At 44.9% G+C, this 17,958-nt stretch overlaps 1 protein-coding gene across 4 annotated transcripts in view; it reads right to left on the minus strand.

Annotated features, from left to right (window-relative positions):
- LOC121551853 (plakophilin-4) overlaps positions 1 to 17,958 on the minus strand; it is a gene marked incomplete at its 5' end in the record, with an annotated part of 103,249 nt that overhangs the window by 75,274 nt on the left and 10,017 nt on the right. For all 4 annotated transcript variants that reach the window (XM_041864565.2, XM_041864555.2, XM_041864552.2 and 1 more), the window contains 1 exon segment: positions 816 to 928. In XM_041864565.2, coding sequence (XP_041720499.1) covers positions 816 to 928 — 113 coding nt within the window.

Below are 17,958 nucleotides of genomic sequence, written 5' to 3' on the forward strand. Positions count from 1 at the left end.
TCATCTGACCACTTCCTTATTAACCGAGTCACTGGTGCTTCCTGCTTTAGTTTTTGCTTACGGCTGTCAAACATCGTCGATAGACAACGCAATCGTAAAATCGCCCAACCCTATTGGCTAATGCGAATAAATTAAGCCTCCCATGGACATATTTGTGTGTGGTGGTCAGTGGGGCATGAGGAGGAACAGCACAGCGTCTTAACTGATGTGTTGGGAATAGTTCAAACTTCCTCTAGCTCAGCTCAGCCCAGGCAGCAACCCAAGGACTGCTAGCTATATACTATACAGTACAGTAGCACTTCACTAAAGCCTCATTTATACCCTATGCAAGTGCGCAACGCAATTAGCTATGCAAAATGGCTAGCAAAAATAAGTGTGCATCGGCGCAATTTGTAACTCGACGCAAGTACGCAGGATCGACATTTTGTTTAGCTAATTGCGTTCTTGCGTACAATATAAATTAGGCCAAGCAGAGAACATCCCACCATTTCTTCCTGTTACTGTCCACATTAACCATTTGTTACATCTGCTACCATAGACAACATACTGTGTTTTTATATATTTTTTATCTCAGCAATGTAATGGCTAGTCAAACTGAAAGGTGAATTGATGTGAACATCTAGGATGACGCCTCCATCTCTGATCTATATAGATTTCAGTACACTGCCACTGTATTCCCGTGCCAAGAGGCTAAACTACAGCCCACTGCTGCGACTGAGGAAGTAGCTATGTGCCAAGCTATGACCAGCATGTAGGCTCTCTCTGTGTGTATGTGTGTATGCATGCATGTGTGTATGAGCGTGTGTGCTCATTACCTGCCGCTCTCAGTGCCTGGCGACTCGGCCCCAAGTCTGCATCTTTCCAGCTGATTGGCCACAATCTGTCTCTCCACCTCCAGCTCCCTTGTCAGCCTCTCAAACTGGAGCTCCTGCAGAAAGACACAAGGACAAGACACAGTCAGGAACACAAGGTCAGAGATGCCATGCCTTATAGAATGGCTCCCTTGTAAAATAGGTATTCTGGTCTGAGTGGGATTTCCTGGTTAAATAAAGGTACAATAAAAATACATGGGTGCCTCTCCAATGAAGATGATGATGACAAGGAGGAAGGATAACAGTTTGACAGCTCTGAGGAACATTAGCGTGTACAGACCGCACCATAGATGTATTAAAACAGCCCACACACAATAGTTCCCTAATAGCTTGAGGAAATTATATGCCTTAGAAAACAAAGAAACCATTTAAAACACACACACACAGTCCCACATGTGCATGACAATGCACAGCCCACACACAGAGATTGAAGCACCATTTAGCCTGGGTACAAATAGTGTTATTCAACCTTGCTTCTACTAGCTTGTCTGCAGGGAGCAATGCAGGAATCAGCATCCGACTCTCCTAATTATCGAACCCCAGTGAGGCTGCCCGCCTAGGGTTCTACCTGGCCTCTCTCTCTGTGTCTCAGCCTGGCTTCAAGCACTGCAGCATATCACAGGAAGAGAGACTCAGATATACAAACGCGCAGACACACACACGCATGCATACAGTACACTACTAGACCTATATGTATAAACCACACACACACACACACAAACACGAGCACACCACACACACACACACACACTACACTACTACAACCATACATCACGCACAGCCCTTTCCTTGCACCCATGACACCCCACTCTATCACACACAGACATGCTGGGACTCAGTCTGTTTCTCTCTCTCATGTACACAGACCCATTCCCACTCACCTTAATAGGCGATAATCTAGCTAGCCTAGCTCTCTCGCTCTCTCCAGCCAAGCTGTAGTTCCCTCCATAAAGCAGCAGCCAGCACCCAGTCACAGCCACAGCACTCTACTCCTCAAGAGGAAGTTAGCCACTGTCTCCGTGGCTTCAGGCTGCCCACTTTTCACACCTCATCTCCACCACTCCTCTTTAAGCTCTGGAGGTGCTACAAGAATGTTTCTCTTGACTAGAGACTCATTTGGCTCAGAAGAGAGCGCTAGCTAGTGCTCCCCCTCCCTCCCACCCACCCACCCACCCTCCCTCCCTCCCTCCCTCCCTCCCTCCCTCCCTCCCTCCCCTCCTCCGCCTGCCTTGCATTGCCTTGTCCCCTCCCCTCCTCTGCTATACTCTCCCCTGGCTCAGTAGTGGTCATGTGCAGCCTGGCTGCTGCAGACCAGGGAGATGGGAGCTCTGCTAAGCCCTGCCGCTCCACACAGGGAGAGAGACAGAGACACAGGCCACGCTGCAGTTTCCTCAGGAAGTAGAAACATTTACACTGTGGCTCTGCTCCCGCCACTAGCACACACAGAATACAGGATACTACACTGGAACAGGGACAGAAACAGACCCATGTGTACAGTATACTATAGCCCGCTGTCCTGACAGGAAGACTGACACTGATCTACTTAGAAGGAAATGATCAATCAATCCTTTGTGGCAGCCGCTTTAGAGACGTATAGAATATGAGAGGGAAACTTATTTTCTGTTCAAGAATCAAGAATCTGTGTGCTATTGTATAGATGTAGTCAACAAAGATAATGGCATAGAGAACACGTTAAGACTACATCTCATTATCGGTTTAGCCTGACTCTAGCTATTACAGGTTCTCTCAGAGTTATTTAATAGAATATAATTAAAACGTCATGGTCTTCGAGACGATATCTTTTTAATGACGTCTAGCAAAATATGTCCCCGGGTGATCTTATAACTGCTCATCCATCTGAATGAAGCTCAACACTGCGATCTAACAGCACTAGTGTACTGTGTGTGTGTGTGTGTGTGTGTGTGTGTGTGTGTGTGTGTGAGTGTGTGTGTGTGTGCAAACCCAACAGCTTGTGACTATCCCCATGCACTCTCAGCAGCACTGCAGCAATCACACCACATTATACATACTATTAAACTTCTCTGAGCGCATGAAGATCACTGATATGTGCATGTCTCTGCACATTACACTTTCATATGCATCTCTTCAAAGCGTGTGTGCAGTTTGACTGGCTACGCTGTCAGATCACTGATGCGGGAGTATCTGTTTAGACTACAGCAGAGTAGTTGGGTATAAAAACAGATAAAGGGTGCCCTATCCTTTCAAACGCACATAAAACCTCTGAACAAATAGACTTTACAGTTCACTGTGTACGCTAAGAGAGTTCTGGTCATCAGTTGGCATCACAGAGAAAAGTAGGCCACCAGGATCCAAGAGTTAATATTGTGGTACAGAGAGTGTTGTTATCTATAAGAAATAACATTTGAGAGCCTGATAGAAACACAGATAACGGGTTGTGTCCCAAATGGCACCCTATTCCCTATATACAGAAGCAGGATCTTAATTTGAGCCAGTTTGCTACAGCAGGAAAATAATGGCAATTATAATTAATGGATTTTTTTTTGTAGGCTTTGATACATTTTAGTTAGGGCAAATCAAGTCTGACAATTTCAAGTGGAAATTACAAACTTTAGAAGCCTTTTTAAACCTCAAATACACTACAAGTTTGCATTTCCTGCCATGCAGGAAAATTCTCAGCAACAAAAGTGATCAAACGAAGATCCTATATCTGTACTGCACTACTTTTGACCAGAGCCTATATAGGGAATAGGGTGCCATTTGGGATGCATTTGCCATTTGGAATGGAAGGGGTGAACGACCCTTCCAGGAAGAAAATAACACAGATAGGATTCAGTTCCACAGATTCCTCCCTCTCTCATTGGCTCACTGCGGGAAAAACTTGTCACATGATACAACACGATCCTATCATGGACCATTTACGACCAGAAAAATGTTTTAAATCGCACATTCTTGAAGATGTACACATGCTTGTGAGTAAACACAAAGAAATAGGTGTCTTATGTCATGAACATGGTTGGTTCACCATTTGTTTGCCTTCTAATCTAATGTCCTGTTTGACTGTGCAGCCTTGCATGTCCGAGGGGCGGAAGGTTGGTCTCAGAGCTACTAGATAAGGCACAGCCAAGGGCAAACAGTGTTGCTTTCTTCTATTGAATAACTCCAATGCAGCAGGTTTCTATTGAATCCAGATTGTGTTTATGATGAAACAGGGCAGAGGTATGCCACGTATGCTGCTGCCATACAGTGCTAAAGGCTTGATCCCAGCTCCAAGCCTGTCCTACCCACGCTCTGTACCCCTCCACTGTGGATGCATGCCTGCATGGAGGAGATGCAGAGCTTCCTGTATGAAGCAGAGCTAGCTAGCCTCTCCTTCTCCACCCTGCAGCAAACAATCTGCTCTGTCCTGTCCTCTCTCAGGTGGCCATAAATATTATGAATACGTCGTCCTCAACACCACTCTCCTTGTCCTTTATTAGCCTATGAAGCAAAAAAGAAAACATATTTTATGACTTTTACCTCTCTCTCTCATACATTTCACCAGGAATTTCCAGAGGGTAGGTCATCACGAGCCTTATGAAGCCCATGACAAATGTGGATCCAATACATTCATTATTAGCTTCTCATACCAGGCTGTTACAGATGTAGGATCTTCATTTGATCACCCTTTTGCAGTAGAAATGTCCTGCAATGCAGGACATTTAAAATGTATAGTGTATTTTTGAGGTTTAAAAAGGCTCCTAAGGTTTGTAATTTCCACTTTGAAATTTAAGACTTGATTTTCTCTTTTACAAAAATAATGGATCAACCCCTACAAAAAATGTAAATGAATTATAATCCACGTAATAATTCACATTTCCTGTTGATGCAGGATTATTTTCCTATGTAGCAAACTGGTTCAAATTAAGATCCTACATCTGTACTTGTCGCTACGGGCGGCAACCTAATGAAACAAGGGCAAAGACAACAGGGCCTAAGTGGCACGTCCATTACAGCCTCAAATAGAACGTCTCTGCTCTGGTCTCCATGTATAATTCATTGAGTTTGCAGAGTCAGTGAAACGCAAAATGGGACACATCTATTCAACTTAATGATGCGACGCGTCAGGACAAAGGCTGTGGTATTGACCATTAAACAAGGGCCGTACTTATTTAGTCCATATGGCGAGGGGTGGTGGCCTGGTGAGGGGGTGCGGCGAGAGCCCTCTGTCCCCCCTCGGTCCGTGCTAGGCTTAGTGGAAGAAGGGTTAGAGACAATGGAGGCTGGTCGTCCTGTACCAACATGTGCTTTGCTCAGCTCTGCTCATTGTTCGGCATGACAATGAGTGTCAGTCCGCAGGCCTGACTGCCCTGTCACCCAGCGCTGAATCAGATCCTGTCCCCCTCTGTCTCGGCCTGTCCTACTGCATAGGGCCCAGTACAAGCAGATGACACATCACCACGCCACGGGTTGCATGACCCTTGCAGACGCTTAATGGACAGTGACTCCGGTAGACTCAGCTCAAAGCTCCAAGCATGGCCTCTACTCTGCTCTGACCTGTCGTGCAGCCTCAGCACATCCTCTCACTCCACCTACAGGTCTACACTTGACATGATGGGCTGCATCCTAAAATAGCACACTATTTTTTATTGAACCTTTATTTATCCAGCAAGTCCCATTGAGAGGTCCCTTCATCCTTTATAGTGCACTACTTGTAATTCATGAAGTCATTTGGAGGGCCACTCGCAAACATTTTCCACAATTCTGTAAATGTAATTTTCTCTGCTGAAAATGAAATTCTATGAAATAGAACAAGTAGGAATTAAAGAGTTAGGTGGTTTAGGTCACTTTCAATACCACATAAAGCATTAGAAAGACTGCAACACTGGCATTGTAACTTCATACCAGAGAGGAAGAGAAGCAGAGAAGTCTTTGGCCCTATAGGCCAGGCACAGTGAGGTCACAACAACGCAATACAGGCTCAACTGTGTCAGTGTATTTTTAGTAGCAGAGTCATACAGTATATAGAGTTATAGGGCTCTGATTAGAAGCTGTTGATAACTTCCATTCCAACAGGCTCTCCTCTCCTCCTCTCCAGGCCTGATTGGGTATGATTGAGCCATCATGTTCAGAGGGAAAGTATGGGTGACGCTGGCTTGGCCGCCTTGGGCCAGAAGAAGTATGGGCTTTTTGAAACGCTCTTTGTCAGCTTTCAAACATCAGCTCCGACATACTAATCACACACTTATGCCGTGATATAAATATCTCAGCCAGAGCATGCAAATATAATAATAAATGCCATTTAACAGACACTTTTATCCAACGCGACTTACAGTCATGTGTGCATACATTTTATGTATGGGTAGTCCCGGGAATCGAACCCACTACCTTGGCGTTACAAGCACCATGCTCTATCAACATAGCTACAAAGGACCATATGAAACCATGAGGGGATAGTCTAGCTCCAGTGTTCAACAGTAGGCTCCTCATGTCCTGTCCCAGATGCACACCAAGCATCCTCCTCCTCACACCACATCACTGTTTTGGTGGATATTTTTTAACACTTACATTCCACTCTACTTACATATTTATTACACTTAATTGAGACAGTAATGACACGAGAAGGCGAGACAGTCAAGTGGGAGAGACAGTGAGAAAGGCGGACCAAGGGATTCACCCAGGTCTTTGGTGGGGAGAAGCATGTGGTTAGAGCTGGGAGCTAGGCCACTGGCTCTGTACAGTTTTGTGAAGTGGGAATATACATGTTGTAATTGGATTGAATTGAGGTGGCCCAATGAGAGGTAGAGCCAGAGGTGACGTGTCCCTCTCCTAGACACGTCCTCACGCTCTGCTCTACCATTGGACAGAGATAGAGACAAGAAATGACAATATACGACGTGTCAGCATATTACCATCCCGAGCAGCGAAGGATTTCAATATATTTTATGCAGCACTTTAATGCATATCTAATGCTTTTGTAGCATGATGGGTATTGTGACGGAAAACAGCGAGAGATTTTCTTGTAGTTATTTTGCGAAAGGTGACATAGTAGCACTAGTTCTAATCCTACTGTACTTCACATTTTTCTACCCCATTGCCATGCCAGATGAATATCATTACAATTATTGTCATCGTCATCATGGGGTTCGTTGAAATTTCTAAAGCCACTTTCTCAAACTGATGATCCTGCGGACAGTGACTGCTCAGACACAAACAACAGTAACAATATGAATCGTCAACATAAACAATCCCAATCTGCTACAGCAGTTCATAGGCCTTTTCTACAACAATCTAGGTGATGGAATTCAAAGGAAGTCCACTGGCATTAGTTAGACCTGGAAGTGAAGCTATAGCATACTACAGAAGACCACTAGTAGACTACTAGTGAATTAATAATATATTAATAGTAGACCTTTCAGTGTGGGAACAAAGGCAGTCCCTTCCTTCAACATGCCTCCTACCTGACTTTAGTGAAGGAGAGAGCAGTGCGGTACAGTACTGATGACATCATGACTAGCCCGTCAGTGAATACAGTGAAATTAACGATTGAGAAGCCATGATGCGGAGGTGAGTGAAATAGAAGTCAATTTCCTGCTGTCGACTCAGCACTTCCTTCCCCACACACATATATAGCAGATGGACAGGAATGGTGAAGTACTGTATATCACCCACCCCCCCCACACACACACACATCCCCCCCTTTCTCTGAAGCATGCGTAAATATTGTACTATAAATTGTGCCTTCCTGTAGTAGCCTTTTCCTGCAGTCAAATGACCAAAGCGCCCTCTAGTGGCCTCATGGGTGGAACGTTATTCATATTTTTTAATCAACATTATTAAAAAAACCTGCTGGAACTCCGGTGTTTCTATGTCAAACGGTTTTGTTATATTTCAGTATTCTGTGATGTATATAAAGTGCAATATTGGGATGCAAACTCAACATTGAATACATTTCAACTCTATATCTGACATGGTACAGGTGTCTTCTTTTTTGTAAGCCCTTAACCATGTGTGTGAGGTGTATACTTTTGTTTCAAGGTAGAGTTGATTAAGACTACCAATAAATACTCTGTGTGACCCTGATTTAGCCCACTGCAGTAAAAGGTTATTAATTATACTTATGCTAAAATGTTTCTTCTATTCTCCTGAGCCATTTACTTTATGTTCGTATTTTTATATTTTATCATTTATTATTGTTGCATTGTCGAGAAGGAACTTGCAAGTAAGCATTTCGTTGATTTCCTGTACATATGACTAATAAAACTTTAAACTCACATACAGCAGACAGACAGGAACAGTGAGTTATATCACAGCAATCTGTGCTCCAGCCCCGGCAGCAGAGGATGTTCAAATCCCTCTATTAATTAAGACTAGAGATCTTATCTGACTTTTATTTCTCACTTCTTCTCTGTTTCTATTTGATGCTGCACTGGCCCAGCAACACTCAGTGTCCCATAAGGCTCTGGTCAAAAGTAGTGCACTACACAGGGAATAGTGTGCTAAAAAAACTGGGGTCTGATCGGATCCAAGCACTGTAGGAAGAGGGCGCGGACGCTTGTCATCCAAAAGGGCTGCAGGTTCATTATGGATGCAGAGGGACATTTTACGTAACTAAGGCAGATGGCTTTTTCCTTTACCGGGGGTTGAGAGAAATCCTCTGGAAACATATTTGTTCATTAAGTGGCAATGGGGCTTGACAATTCTGCTTTCTAGCAGCAGCAGTGTGTGGCTGCTAATGTATTCTGATGAGGCCCACGACATAGCTGAATGTGGGAGGGAGATATATGAATGAGAGAGAGAGAGAGAGAGAGAGAGAGAGAGAGAGAGAGAGAGAGAGAGAGGAGAGAGAGGAGAGAGAGAGAGAGGAGAGAGAGAGAGAGAGAGAGAGAGAGAGAGAGAGAGGAGAGAGGGAGAGAGAGAGAGAGAGAGAGAGAGAGAGAGAGAGAGAGAGAGAGAGAGAGAGAGAGAGAGAGAGAGAGAGAGAGAGAGAGAGAGAGAGAGAGAGAGAGAGAGAGAGAGAGAGAGAGAGAGAGAGAGAGAGAGAGAGAGAGAGAGAGAGAGAGAGAGAGAGAGAGAGAGAGAGAGAGAGAGAGAGAGAGAGAGAGAGAGAGAGAGAGAGAGAGAGAGAGAGAGAGAGAGAGAGAGAGAGAGAGAGAGAGAGAGAGAGAGAGAGAGAGAGAGAGAGAGAGAGAGAGAGAGAGAGAGAGACTGGTCCTGAGGACAGACAGACAGCATTATTACTCACTGCTACACAAAGTCACCTTGGGACAAAACACTGATTTTGGGAGGAACAAGGTACAGGCTGCAGTAGTGACGTACATTTGTAAGCAATAAGCATAACACAATGCTAGCAAAGTCAACAAGAAACTCTAAGCACTGAACAAGAGAACCTATTTCAAGGCCTCCAACAACACTACTTAAAAGGTCATAACTTAATCTAAAAACCTCAAGTAATATGAAGAATTTCATAACATTTAATGGAACGCTATTCATCACTTGCCTGACGACTCGCCCTGAATTTAATTTAATTCGATCAGCCTGAAACTGCCACCCTAGAAGTCCTCTTTGTGCGTTGTACAAAACAAATTCATTAGTGATTGGATCGTCTCTATCAAAATTGATAATGTCATTATCTGGCCCAACCCATCGGTTTCTGGGACCAATCAGAATGGTCAGAATGTGTTCGCATTCTAGAAATCGTTGGGGAGGGAGGCAAATCCAGACTCATCGTGGAGAAGAAATGTTAATGGGCATGGCGTTTGGCTGGAGTGATTTTTTTAAAAAATGTATTTGTTTAAATTAAAAAATAAATGCATTGTTGGTTAAGGGCTGTAAGTAAGCATTTCACTGTAATGTCTACACCTGTTGTATTCGGTGCATGTGGTCAATAGCATTTGATTTGATTTGATGTGGATGGGTAGCCAGGCAAATTCCTCACATTCTGTTGAAGTATTTTCACATATAGAGAACAAATCACTCTTCATCAAATCTCTGTTGACATTGTGTCAACAAACCTCTCTGAAGACAGTCTATGTGAAGTATGTCATTCAAGGTCTTCTGTACACTGTACATATGATCCTCAGTGCTCTAGCTTCTCACATGAAGACATTCACATAGATTACTAATGAAAGGACTGCATTAGAAGCAAGCTCCCTGCAATCCAGGACCTCTATATCAGGCGGTGTCAGAGGAAGGCCCAAAAAAATTGCCAAAGGCTCCAGCCACCCAAGCCATAGACTGTTCACTCTGTTACCGTCCGGCAAATGGTACCGGGGCATCGGATCTCGGACCAACAGGCTCCGAGACAGCTTCTACCCCCAAGCCATAAGACTCCTAAATAGCCAGACTGCTAAATACTCAATTAATGGTACCTGCACTATCTGCACTGACTCTATCTTGCACTGACCCTACGCACACTCACTAGACTTTATATACACACTCACTCACACACACTACACTGTCACTCCAACACAAAATCCTCACACATTCACATACACTACATACGCACACACACACACTTTACACTCATTATATGCTGCTGCTACTCTGTTCCTTATTCTTATCTATCCGGATGCCTAATCACTTTACCCTGCCTTCATGTACATATCTACCTCAAGTACCCTCGGACCCCTGCACATTGATCTAGTACTGGTACTCCCTGTATATAGCTCCATTCTTGTGTATTGGGACACATACCGGGTCTCCACAGAGGAAGGTTAGTGTGGATTACTACAGAGAGCTACAGAGAGGGGTTGAGAAGATGAAAGGGCTTCTTTTAGCCTGACGACTCAAACTAAATTATTCCGCTGCTCGGTCGTTCGCTACAAGAAAGTAATGTCCGTGGGCGTGGCGTAGCGTTTGGCCGGAGCAAGGAGTCTGGGTAGCCAGGCAAGCCTTCTTTGGCACCAAAAGCTAAAATAGAGGGCTTTACACAAGCTGATAAGTGACAAGCAGTCATAAATTAGTATAAATAATTAATACCCAGATAATGTAGTTAACAATAGAACATCCACTCTGCTAGCCCTTTCTACTGTCGATTTCTACTGGGGATTTACAAGCCATTTAAAGAAGGAAGCTTACCGACTCGCAAAAATGACTTTAAATTCTCTCATTCTGTCAGAAAAGATTATAGCACAGAATACAGTCGTGGTCAAAAGTTTTGAGAATGACACAAATGCTAATTTTCACAAAGTCTGCTGCCTCAGTTTTTATGATGGCAATTTGCATATACTCCAGAATGTCATGAAGAGTGATCAGATGAATTGCAATTAATTGCAAAGTCCCTCTTTGCCATGAAAATGAACTTAATCCCCAAAAAACATTTCCACTGCATTTCAGCCCTGCCACAAAAGGACCAGCTGACATCATGTCAGTGATTCTCTCGTTAACACAGGTGAGAGTGTTGATGAGGACAAGGCTGGAGATCACTCTGTCATGCTGATTGAGTTAGAATAACAGACTGGAAGCTTTAAAAGGAGGGTGGTGCTTGAAATCAACCATGGTTACCTGCAAGGAAATGCGTGCCGTCATCATTGCTTTGCACAAAAAGAGCTTCACAGGCAAGGATATTGCTGCTAGTAAGATTGCACCTAAATCAACAATTTATCGGACCATCAAGAACTTCAAGGAGAGAGGTTCAATTGTTGTGAAGAAGGCATCAGGGCGCCCAAGAAAGTCCAGCAAGCACCAGGACCGTCTCCTAAAGTTGATTCAGCTGTGGGATCGGGGCACCACCAGTGCAGAGCTTGCTCAGGAATGGCAGCAGGCAGGTGTGAGTGCATCTGCACGCACAGTGAGGCGAAGACTTTTGGAGGATGGCCTGGTGTCAAGAAGGGCAGCAAAGAAGCCACTTCTCTCCAGGAAAAACATCAGGGACAGACTGATATTCTGCAAAAGGTACAGGGATTGGACTGCTGAGGACTGGGGTAAAGTCATTTTCTCTGATGAATCCCCTTTCCGATTGTTTGGGGCATCCGGAAAACACCTTGTCCGGAGAAGACAAGGTGAGCGCTACCATCAGTCCTGTGTCATGCCAACAGTAAAGCATCCTGAGACCATTCATGTGTGGAGTTGCTTCTCAGCCAAGGGAGTGGGTTCACTCACAATTTTGCCTAAGAACACAGCCATGAATAAAGAATGGTACCAACACATTCTCGAGAGCAACTTCTCCCAACCATCCAAGAACAGTTTGGTGACGAACAATGCCTTTTCCAGCATGATGGAGCACCTTGCCATAAGGCAAAAGTGATAACTAAGTGGCTCGGGAACAAAACATCGACATTTTGGGTCCATGGCCAGGAAACTCCCCTGACCTTAATCCCATTGAGAATTTGTGGTCGATCCTCAAGAGGCAGGTGGACAAACAAAACCCCACAAACTCCAAGCATTGATTATGCAAGGATGGGCTGTCATCAGTCAGGATGTGGCCCAGAAGTTAATTGACAGCATGCCAGGGCGGATTGCAGAGGTCTTGAAAAAGAAGGGTCAACACTGCAAATATTGACTCTTTGCATAAACTTAATGTAATTGTCAATAAAAGCCTTTGACACTTATGGAATGCTTGTAATTATACTTCAGTATACCATAGTAACATCTGACAAAAATATCTCATAACAATGAAGCAGCGAACTTTGTGAAGACCAATACTTGTGTCATTCTCAAAACTTTTGACCATGACTGTACATCATTGACACATGTATGTACACAGTGAAAACAAGGTCAAAACAAATGAGTAAACCAATGGATTGAGTTGGCTGTTATGATAAAACAGTTGACCACCATCACCATGGTCAATTATTTGGTAGCAGCCAAATACTTTTTAGGGGGGCAAGTGACCATAATCTTCAGGCAAGTAAAAACTTTCCCAATGGGCAAGTGCATCTGAGAAATGAATGCCAATCCCTGATGGTATTGCAGTACTTGTCAAATTCAACTTGTATTTTTAGCAAAGTTCTGTTCAACACTTAATGTGGTGCTGTGACCCCCACAAGGCCAGATCCAGCAGGCACACATCCCATCCACCTCACATTAATTCACCTCATATTCATTCAATCCTTCTTTAAATAATCGCCAACACGCAACTCCCCAAACTGTCATCTTATGGCAGTCAGACAAAAGCAATCAGATAGAAAGACATTGTAGTACCTCTTTGGTTTCACTACAAGTCTACTCTTCGCACGTCAACTTCATTGAGGACTTTAATTAGCCTGAGTGGGTGTTCATATCCATTCAGCCAACTATTAGTATTAGCTTAGGATTCATAATTAATTTCCCCATTCTGTAAATCAATAATAATAATATAATAATAATATGCCATTTAGCAGACGCTTTTATCCAAAGCGACTTACAGTCATGTGCGCATACATTTTTACGTATGGGTGGTCGCGGGGATCGAACCCACTACCCTGGCATTACAAGCGCCATGCTCTACCAATTGAGCTACAGAGGACCATGTTGGTTTGACAAACAGAATGCGGCGCTGCTAGATTGGAGTTTAAATGTGGCTGTCTGTGACACAGATAAGAAGATGGACGAAGAGGAAGGACGTTTTTCTTTCTGCATCAGAAACATGAAAGTGGAGTTGCATCTTGGGCTGGATCATTAAAATGCCATTAAAGAGGCTGTCATCTGTGTGTCTGCTGATGTGACAGCCAGCACCTGGCATGAAGGCTGGCTGAGAGAGAAGAGACAGAGGTTGCGTCCCAAATGGCACCCTATTCCCTTCATAGTGCACTATTTTTGACCAGGAACCTATGGGCTCTGGTCAAAAGTAGTAGCTACACTATGTAGGGAATAGGGTGCCATTTGGGACGCAGCCAGAGAAAGGGCGAGAGCCCAATCTGCTCTATCTAAAAGAGGATTCCTCTAATCTTACTTTGCATCTTATCAATGGCCATTTTATCACAAAGAAAAGATTTGGACTATTTTGTTTCCCTCCAAAACCCACAATATTCTCTTTATACTGTACTGCAGATGAGGTGGTTTTGTAAGCTACACGTCAGAAGACAGTGTCTGCATCCCAAATGGCACCCTATTCCTTAAGGAGTGCACTACGTTTGAGCACCATAGGGCTCTGGTCAAAAGTAGTTCACTATATAGGGAATAGGGTGCCATTTGGGACGCATCCTATATCCTCCAAGCTCACATAAAACGGCCTGATGGTAGAGGGTTGCTGTGCTGTTGTGTTATTTTGCCTGGTTGGCTGCAACTGGCTGCACCACAAAAGCTGCTGCTATTATGATCTGCTGCTGTTGCTGTTGCTGATGATGCCTTCTACAGCTGAATGAAAGCAACACAAAAGCCAACATGCTTTTATAACCCAACAAAGATCCAAACTCTGCCTAAGAAGGGCAATCATTTCCTCCTTTTGGACTGCCATTCATCTGGGCATCACAAACATAAATTTACTCTGGGAGCTCGATAGCTAGGGGGGCCAGTATGAGAAAAAAAAAATGTGTGCACTCACTAACTGTAAGTCGCTCTGGATAAGAGCGTCCGCTAAATGACTAAAATGTAAATGTAAATGTATTTTCCAAGTTGTGGCTCCAGGCACGGTCTCTCTATGAGGAGAGCAATGTAGAAACGTTTGATCCTGCCGTAATACTGCCATTGCAGTGAATAGAGTAAGCCGACCTGCAGTGTTAGTTCAGCCTACCTCAGTGCTCGTTGGTGGGAGAGTCTGGGCTCTTTGCTGCTGAGAGAGCTGCTAGAGCTCATGGGTAATCCACCCTGGCACTGTGTCCACTTACTCCGCTTTCTGGTCTTCCTTAGTGGGCGGGTGCCAGCAGCGTTCGATTGAAGAGCATGCATTTAGTTTTACTAGTGTTTAAGCGCAGTTGGAGGCTACTGAAGGAGTGTTGTATGGCATTGAAGCTCGTTTGGAGGTTTGTTAACACAGTGTCCAATGAAGGGCCAGATGTATACAAAATGGTGTCGCCTGCGTAGAGGTGGATCTGAGAGTCACCAGCAGCAAGAGCGACATCATTGATATACACTGAGAAAAGAGTCGGCCCAAGATTGAACCCTGTGGCACCCCCATAGAGACGGCCATAGGTCCAGACAACAGGCCCTCCGATTTGACACATTGAACTCTATCTGAGAAGTAGTTGGTGAACCAGGCGAGGCAGTCATTTGAGAAACCAAGGCTATTTAGTCTGCCAATAAGAATGCGGTGGTTGACAGAGTTGAAAGCCTTGGCCAGGTCGATGAAGACGGCTGCACAGTACTGTCTATTATCGATCGCGGTTATAATATTGTTTAGGACCTTGAGCGTGGCTGAGGTGCACCCATGACCAGCTCGGAAACCGGATTGCATAGCGGAGAAGGTACGGTGGGATTCGAAATGGTCGGTGATCTGTTTGTTAACTTGGCTTTCAAAAACTTATGAAAGGCAGGGCAGGATGGATATAGGTCTGTAACAGTTTGGATCACCCACCCATTTGAAGAGGGGGATGACCGCGGCAGCTTTCCAATCTCTGGGGATCTCAGACGTTACGAAAGAGAGGTTGAACAGGCTAGTAATAGAGGTTGCGACAATTTCGGCGGCTAGTTTTAGAAAGAAAGGTCCAGATTGTCTAGCCCAGATGATTTGTAGGGGTCCAGATTTTGCAGCTCTTTCAGAACATCAGCTGTCTGAATTTGTGTGAAGGAGAAGTGGGGGGGGCATGGGCAAGTTGCAGCGGAGGGTGCAGAGCTGGTGGCCGGTGTAGTGGTAGCCAGGTGGAAAGCATGGCCAGCCGTAGCAAAATGCTTGTTGAAATTCTCGATTATTGTAGATTTATCGGTGGTGATAGTGTTTCCTAGCCTCAGTGCAGTGGGCAGCTGGGAGGAGGTGCTCTTATTCTCCATGGACTTTACAGTGTCCCAAAACTTTTTGGAGTTAGTGCTACAGGATGCTAATTTCTGTTTGAAAAAGTTAGCCTTTGCTTTCCTAACATCCCTGAAAAGTTGCATATCGCGGGGGCTATTCGATGCTAATGCAGTACGCCACAGGATGTTTTTGTGCTGTTCAAGGGCAGTCAAGTCTGAGGAGAACCAGGGGCTATATCTGTTCTTAGTTCTGTATTTTTTGAATGGGGCATGTTTATTTAAGATTGAGAGGAAATTACTTTTAAAGAACAACCAGGCATCCTGTACTGACGGAATGATATCTATATCCATCCAGGATACCTGGGCCAGGTCAATTAGGAAGGCCTGCTCGCTAAAGTGTTTTAGGGAGCGTTTGACAGTGATGAGGGGTGGTCGTTTGACCGCGGACCCTTTACTGACGCAGGCAATAAGGCAGTGATCGCTGAGATCCTGGTTGAAGACAGCGGAGGTGTATTTAGAGGGTAAGTTAGTCAGGATGATATCTGTGAGGGTACCCATGTTTACGGATTTAGGGTTGTACCTGGTAGGTTCATTGATAATTTGTGTGAGATTGAGGGCATCTAGTTTGGATTGTAGGATGGCCGGGGTGTTAAGCGTATCCCAATTTAGGTCACCAAGCAGTACGAACTCTTGAGGATAAATGGGGGGCAATCAATTCACATATGGTGTCCAGGGCACAGCTGGGGGCTGAGGGGGGTCTGTAGCAAGTGGCAACAGTGAGAGACTTATTTCTGGAAAGGTGGATTTTTAGAAGTAGAAGCTCAAACTGTTTGGGCACAGACCTGGATAGTATGATAGAGCTCTGCAGGCTATCTCTACAGTAGATTGCAACTCCACCCCCTTTGGCAGTTCTATCTAGACGGAAAATGTTGTAGTTGGGGATGAAAATTTCAGCATTTTTGGTGGCCTTCCTAAGCCAGAATTCAGACACTGCTAGAACATCAGGGTTGGCGGAGTGTGCTAACGCAGTGAATAACTCAAACTTAGGAAGGAGGCTTCTGATATTAACGTGCAGAAAACCAAGGCTTTTACGGTTACAGAAGTCAACAAATGATAGCTCCTGGGGAGTAGGAGTGATACTGGGGGCTGCAGGGCCTGGGTTAGCCTCTACATCACCAGAGGAACAGAGGAGGACTAGAATAAGGATACGGCTAAAGGCTTTAAGAACTGGTCTTCTAGTGCGTTGGGTACAGAGAATAAAGGGGGCAGATTTCCGGGCGTTGTAGAAAAGATTCAGGGCATTATGTACAGACAAGGATATGGAAGGATATGAGTACAGTGGAGGTAAACCTAAGCGTTGGGTAACAATGAAAGAGATAGCATCACTGGAGGCACTGATTGAGCCGGTCTCGGCGTGTATGGGGGGTGGAACAAAGGAACTATTTGAGGCAGTTTGAGAGGGACTTGGGGTTCTACAGTGAAATTGTATAATAAGAACTAACTGGAACAGCAATAGGCAAGGCATATTGACATGGGAGAGAGGCATAAAGCAATCACAGGTGTTATTAGAGAGAGCTAAGACAACAACTGGTAATGGCGATAAAGTTTGGGCTGAGGCTAAACAGAATAAACAGGACAGGGTACCGTGTAAAGGAACAGTCCAGCAGGCATCAGCTGTGCAGCTGAGTGATCATAAGGTCCAGTGAACAGCAATATGTGAGTCCGAGAGCAGTTCAAATTGGTGCTTCAGCACAGCGAGCAGGAAGCACGGTTGTAGTTTGCGTGTGCTAGCGGGCCGGGGCTAGCAGATGGATCTTCGTGGTTGTCGCAACGGGAAGCCTGTTGAAACCACAGACGATTACGTCGGCAGACCAGTCGTGATGGATCGGCAGGGCTCGGTGTCGACTCTAGGAGGTCCCGTCCGGTTGACAGAGAGGTAGATAGCCGGGAGACGTGCCTGACTCAAGGCTAGCTCAAGGCTGATTAGCCAACAACAACGTTCATTTGGTTGCAGCTAGCTAGTTGCGATTATCCAGTGTTAAAGGTCCAGTGATTCAGTGATTCCGGCAGAAAATCCGTTCTGGGTCGATAACTCACTGTGCAGACAGTGCAGACTGGCCGATAATAGTCCAGGCTAGAGCTGGTAGGTAGTGCAGGCCACGGACAATGGAGAAAAGCCGCTAACGGTGGCTAATAGCAAGTAGCTAGTTAGCTGGCTACTCCCGTCCGGTAGACAGAGAGGTAGATAGCCGGGGCTTGCTCAAGGCTAACTGGTGCTACGGGGGCAGTGGTGATTAGCCTACAGCAACATCCATTCGGT

The sequence above is a fragment of the Coregonus clupeaformis genome, chromosome 4 (assembly GCF_020615455.1).
Source record: "Coregonus clupeaformis isolate EN_2021a chromosome 4, ASM2061545v1, whole genome shotgun sequence".
Classification (NCBI taxonomy): Eukaryota; Metazoa; Chordata; class Actinopteri; order Salmoniformes; family Salmonidae; genus Coregonus; species Coregonus clupeaformis.